Source organism: Microtus ochrogaster, unplaced genomic scaffold, assembly GCF_000317375.1.
Source record: "Microtus ochrogaster isolate Prairie Vole_2 unplaced genomic scaffold, MicOch1.0 UNK73, whole genome shotgun sequence".
NCBI lineage: Eukaryota > Metazoa > Chordata > Mammalia > Rodentia > Cricetidae > Microtus > Microtus ochrogaster.
The window spans coordinates 931,495-938,280 of NW_004949171.1; the positions used below are offsets into that span (position 1 = coordinate 931,495).

At 41.0% G+C, this 6,786-nt stretch overlaps 1 protein-coding gene across 1 annotated transcript in view; it reads right to left on the bottom strand.

The window, feature by feature from the left end:
- Positions 1-869: 869 nt before the first annotated feature.
- Positions 870-6,786, bottom strand: part of LOC102000872 (tripartite motif-containing protein 30A-like) — a 22,046-nt gene continuing 16,129 nt past the window's right edge. The window contains exons 5-9 of the mRNA XM_005370178.2: positions 3,684-3,706; positions 2,245-2,345; positions 1,946-1,972; positions 1,412-1,702; positions 870-1,177 (exon numbers count right to left, since the gene is read on the bottom strand). Of these exons, the coding sequence (XP_005370235.1) occupies positions 870-1,177; positions 1,412-1,702; positions 1,946-1,972; positions 2,245-2,345; positions 3,684-3,706 (750 nt within the window). The remainder of the gene's footprint in view (positions 1,178-1,411; positions 1,703-1,945; positions 1,973-2,244; positions 2,346-3,683; positions 3,707-6,786) is intronic.

Consider the following 6,786-nt stretch of genomic DNA (forward strand, 5'->3'; position numbering starts at 1 on the left):
AATACTTACATAATACATTTTGCATTTGTGTATATTGCCACATGTGTAGGAGGCAAAGGATAATCTGTAGGAGTTGGCTGCCCCTTTACAGGTGGGTTTGAGTGACTGAACCCTACCAGCAGCCTTGCTTTTACCCTCGGGGACTTAGAACAGACTCCACATTTATTTTTTTACACCAACCTAGATAGAGTATAGGAACACGATTAATATCAAAAATGCAAAAATAAAATGACATAGGCATAGGCCTTTGAGGATGTCATTCAGGGCTACACTGCTATGGGGAGTGGCAGAAATGGAGCAGAGGAAGGTGCTCAGAACACACAAAGTCTTAGTGGGTGCCGTTGGAGATAGTTCCTTCGTAGGTTTTGATGAAGCACAGCACTGTGGTTAAACTGATGTACCACTAAGGGCTCATTCCTAGGCTAGACATTCTGACATATATTTTCAAAAGTAATAGACAAGCTGGAGAAGAACTTTCTGTCATCTTCTGTCAGCGACAGAGGACTGGGGTTGTGGAGTCTTGGCAGAGCTAAGACAAGTGGCTCAGGGGCAGAGCACCTCCTCAGCATGCACAAGGCCTGCGCTGCCATCTGTGGCACCACAAAACAGTAAGTGCAGGTTAGCAGAGGTCTTACCTCACCTTGTGAGTAAGAGACATTGTGTGTGGGAATCTGGGAAGAGATAAATTACTATAACCTTGTAAACAGACAAGCAACTGGATCAAAGAAAAGATCCAATACTGGTTTGTATTTAGAAGTGAAGGTCACTGACATGGGAAGACAAAAGTAGAAAAAGTTAAGATGATCCCACAGTGCTTAGACATATAGATACATCAGACACAGGGGCGCTGTGCAGACATGGGTGAGGGCTTAGGAAGGTGGCCCACAGACTGTCAATGGCTTTGAACACATCATAGGATTAAAATATGGATAAACTGCATTAGGGAAGTTCGGTTCATAGAATCTGTAGATGAGAGCTCCATGGTTGGAAACATCATAAAATGAGAGAGTGCAAGCTTCTCGGTCCAGGAAAACTCCAACACGAGTGGGAGGATGAGTCGGAGAGAGGAGCAAGACACTGGCATTGTGGGTAACAGAACACTCTTCAAAGGCATTATATACAGACCTGTCCGTCATCCCTATAACCCAGTAGCCACATTTGGGCTGATAATTTACATGTTGGTTAACATCAGAATCATCTTTAACTTCATGTTTAGGTTGATAATTCACACATTGTCTGTCCCCCACGTCATGTGTGTATGTAAGGTCAATCACATTTTCCTGCGGATAATTTGATTGTATAACACCAGAATTATGTTCATAGTTCAATACAGAAATAGGTGCATATGATGTATAACCTAAGTCATATTTGTATTCATAACCGAAGGTATATTCAGGCTGATAATTTACATCTTGGTTAACATCAGAATTATATTTGACTCTGAAGCCCTTTTCATTCACTGTACTAAACTGGGGTTGAGCACATCTTCCGTCATTTATTCCCAGGAGCCAGGCATCACATCTAGACACGTCTACTTCCCAGTAATGTTTCCCTGAGCGCAGAGCTGGAAACCCCAGGATACCTAAATCATAGGACTCAGAAACTTGCAAAGTTCTTCTATAACCACTTCTATGTTGTATTTGTCTTTTGTTCACGTTAATGACAATGTTTTTATTTTTGGGTTGTTGCAGGATCACGTGAACTGCAGAAAAATGAGACATAAATTAAGAGTGACATGAGAAACAAGGTACTGCCTTATTTGTGATTTTAGTAGCAGAAGCCTAAGAAGAAAGTGAGAGGGAATTTGGTAGAGCCATTTTTAAAGTCAAAGAGAGGCAGATTGTTGTGTATACTGAGAGCATTAACGTAAAATGTAAGTATTAGTAGAGAAATAAACTCCGAAAGACATTCAAACGAGAGAGGTGATGGTGTGGTTTCTCCTTACCCCAGTGGCGCTGGGCATCCCGGAACCCTGAAATGATGAAAATGCGCGACATTAAATGGAAGCAAGGGAATCAGAACATTAAAGTCAATGTGCTCTGCAGAGTGGGGGAAGATCTGGAAACTGTGACATGGGACGGGATGAATGATGATGTCCATTATATATGATGACATCACTGGGACACACTATCTGTTTTTCTGAGTCCCTCTACCCATGTTCAGAAACATCACTTTCCATCCAGAGAGTGCAGCCCCAGAACCCCTAGAGTCCCCCAGATAACCACAGAATGTAGCTGCTCTCACCTTGAAACACTTGCAGCATGCCCTTCAGATCCGGAGCTCGGAAGATCTTTCTCTGTTTACTTGGGACCGTTTTGGGCTGTTTCAGTCTTAAGTTCTGACTCCTAGGGACAAAAGATTGACATCCACATCTCAGACAGTGTGACCTCTGACCACCATGGACTCCCTTATCACTCCCTATCATTCTAACCCTAGAGGTCCTTGAGTTCTCCTGAGAATTCTGGGCAGGGAGAGAGTAGACACTAACTCTGCTGAGATGAGACACACTCATGACCCCTCCCGCTTAGCAGCTTGTGAGGTTGGGAAAGCCTTAGCTCCTCACTTGTACAATTAAATAATTTGCTCCTGCACTACCCCCTAACCAAAAACTCTTAAAAAAAACAGATGAATTAGTTACTTTAAAACAAACTAAACTAAGGTACCTAAAAAAAAGGTAAAGTGTGGCCAGACATGGTGCCACATCTTTTTAATCCTTGCACATAGGAGGCAGATTCAGGAGGATCTCTGAGTTTGAGGCTAGCCTGGTCTACATAGTGAGTTCCAGGACAGTCAGGGTTACACAGAGTAATCCTGTCTCAAAATAAAAAAATAAAAAATAAGGAGATGTTGGTTTTCAAGTCTAGAGTGCAGAAGTTGCTCCTGGGTATAGAATGTGGGAAAGCCAAGAATTCAAACCCTATTATCAATATGGACCCTATTGGCCAGCATCTGATTCTTCTGATTATTCAAGTTCTTTTGGTACAATGACAAAACTTGGCAAAGGCGATAGGAACACCAAGTTAATAAGAAGATGAGTCCCACATGTTCAGAATAACCTGAAGTTGACAGCCTCATGTTATTTTATATACAAGGGTACAGATTTTCAAGTTCTTGTAAAGAATGTGGTTCACATAGAGCAGGTGTTTTACCTTGGCCAAATATTGTGCACAGTGACTCAAGTCTGTTTCTGAAAAATCTAAGTTCAACCACAAAGGAACTCAGGATCTCTTCTATTTCCATGAGAAATATACATATGCACAGGAATTTTTCCCAGCATACAATTCTGTGAGCACTGCAGACAAGGAAGACATACCCTATCTAGGATGAATCTATGAATCAAGTACCTGTGAGCTGCAGACAGAGCCAGACACAAGCACAGAGCACGCACAGAATGATGGAACCACAAGGAGTCTGAAAACTCCTGTGGCTCCATTTGCCTCTTCCCACTGCTGAGCCTGACTCTGTGACCCCCCTTACCCAGACCCCTAAAAGAGAATCAAATCTGTCCCCAATAGTTACAAAACAGTCAGAGCTGCCTTTCCCCACCTCCTCCTCCTTCTTATTGGAACTTCAGAATAACACTGTCTAAATTTTCACAAACCCATGAGATATTTATTGTAGTCAGATACTAAATCATTCTCACCACACAATAGGGCTATTCTTCCATGTCAGCCCACACATACCTTGTTAGGACACTATTCACACCCTAGAGAGAAGGGAGAAAACACAGTCAATAACATGTTCTGCATGTTCTTGCAAATCCTGGTTTTACTCTCACTGGGTGCAAAGACAGAGTCAAAGAGAATCAAATCCTTCACCCACCGTTCTCCATGACATGATGTAATTATGATGCATGATTCATTATTTGACATACATGTAAACTAAGAGACTATTTTCTGTCCCATACTACAAGGTTTTGGAGAACAAAGATGAATAAGGAGTCGTTTGGAAGCTTACATAGGATTTGCAGTGCATAGAAGCAAACACATAAACACGTGACTTTATCCATGTTCCATGTCAGCTCTTCATCACCTTGTTTACAACTAACAATATGAGAAGCTGATTCCTAAATTATTTGAGTCACCTAGACACAATTCAATATGTTAGTAATGGAGAAGCCACAAGAACCAGATGCTTAGATTGTCTGAGAAGTAAAACCAACTAGCCACATTTCTCCTTCTCTGTTTCTTCCCTTTGTGAAACAGTCCTGGAAGGAAAAGACAGTAATCTAAATCTGTGTGTCTCTCAATCTGACAAACTGTTGTAACAATGACAAAAAAGAAATGGGAATTTTCCCAGGAATCTCACACTGGGAGAAGGAAAGGAGCTCCAGCCTGAGGGACAGCTGTCCTAACAAGACTTCCAGCAGTTCTAATTACTTGTCAGACCACCTTAAAATATGAGACTGTAACCTAGATAATGATGGGAGAATGATGGACAGGACCACACCTTGACATGGGCCACTCATATGCCCACATCCTTGGCTCTTTATTTAAACTTTGATCTCACTTAGGGAAACTGAAGATGGACAGAGGTTTTTTTTTTTTTAATTTTTTATTTTGTTGTTCATCTTTCAAAAGGAGCCACATTAATAAATATTCTTTTCCTGCTTTCCAATATTAATTTGGCTCTTTTGTATGTATTTATTGAGGTCAGATATCAAGACCTTGTGAGGACCTGACTTCACAAACTCCATTTTAAAGAAAGGGCTTCATCTTAAGTCCTATAATGAGCTGGGGGGTGGGAGATCTCAGCACCAGAAATGTGCTGCCATAGCAGAAATTTGAACAAATGCCATACAAATGGCCAATTTAGAAGATAGGAAGCAGGGCCATGAGATTTAACAAGGTCCAGATGTTTTTGGGAGGCATCCTGTCCTTGAAGATACCTTGTCAGCTATTAATGGCTCTTTGTTAGGTTTTCTCAACCAAAAACTGACCAGTGGTTTCAGAATCAATGTTACCCTATTCCCTCCTTACCCACTGCCAAGACATTAGGACATGAACTCCCCCGATTACACTGTTTCCCCTTTAAAAGTTCTACCCTTCCAGGGGTCTCTGTCACACTTTCTGCACCCACCATGCTCTGGGTGCTGGAAAGGTGTTGGTCCAAATTTAAGTTTTAATGTTATTAAAAACCTTCATGTAATTTGCGTCAGAAACCCGGCTCTGAATTCATGTGGGAACCAGAAACTTGGGCATAACAACCTGACCCACCAGATCCACTTTTCGTATGTTAAGGCTGTACCTCCGTCAGTCATCTGTTCTGGATTTGAGACCTAACAGTATCTCAGTATTGCTGCATGCTTGGGTTCCACTGGATATTGGTATATTTACCAAAATTTACACACTTTGAGAAATGTGACCAGCTTTATCCCAGAAGGTGATAATTGCCAGTAGCTCCTTGGGTGTGGTTGAACTTCCTAAGAAAGTCCACATTCCATAGTGGCATTTGGTGTGGTTTAGGCATGCACAGGACTTTGGCTTGGTATCACAACCAATCCCAGTTCATATGTGCGGCTGCTAAGCTGTGTCCAGAAGACGCTGCCTTCCTGGTAGACCTTCATCACCTCTGGCTCCTATCCCCCTTCTGCCCCTTCTTCTGAAATGATCCCTAACTCTTTAAATTGGAGGTGGAGCATATATACTCCATTTAAAGCTGGACACTCTCTCTCCACCTTGGCCACAGTGTAACCCTGCTGGCATGGAACTCTCTATATAGACTAGGCTGGAGAGCAAGGGGCCCTGATCCTGTACCAGAAGATCCATTGGAGAGCATTTGAGGGAAGAGATGGGCAGGTGCCAATGCAAGAATTCCTCCAAAAATCTGAAAAACAACATGATAACACCAGAACCCAGCGAACATACAACAGGAAGACTTGAACACCCTAATCCAGAAGAAGTAGAAAAAATAGACATTATGAAAGTGATAGTGCTTAAGCATGATGTGAAAAACTCCCTTAAAGAAATAGATGAGAAGAATAACAAAAAGTTTGAAGAAATGAATAAATCCATAAAAGATACCCTAGGAAACCAAGAAAAAAACAATCAAACAGATAATGGAAACAGTTTAAGAATTGAAACAGAAATGGAGGCAATGAAGAAAACACAAACCGAGGGCCGGCTTGATATGGAAAATTTAGGTAAATGAACAGAGACTACAGAGACAAGAATAACCAACAGAATACAAGAGATAGAAGAAAGAATCTCAGATGCTGAAGACACCATAGAGAAAATAAACGCACTGATCAAAGAAAACAGCAAATCCAACAAATTCTCATCACAAAACATCCAGGAAATCTGGGATACAATAAAAAGACCAAACCTAAGAATAATAGGGGTAGGAAAAGGAGAAGAATTACAGCTCAAAGGCCAAGAAAATATATTCAACAAAATTATAAAATAAAACTTTCCCAACCTAAAGAAGGATATTCCTATGAAGGATCAAGAAGCATACAGAACACTGAATAGACTGGATAAAAAAAAATCCCCTCGCCATATAATAATCAAAACACAAAACATACAGAATAAAGAAAGAATATTAAGACCTACAAAGGAAAAAGGTCAAGCAATGTATAAAGGTAAACCTATCAGAATTACAACTGACTTCTCTATGAAAAACATGAAAGCCAGAAGGTCTTGGATAAATGTGCTGCAGAAACTAAGAAACCATGGATGCAAGCCCAGACTACTATACCCAGCCAAGCTTTCATTAACCATCAATGGAGAAAACAAAATTTTCTAGGATAAAAACAAATTTAAACAATACATAGCCACAAATCCAGCC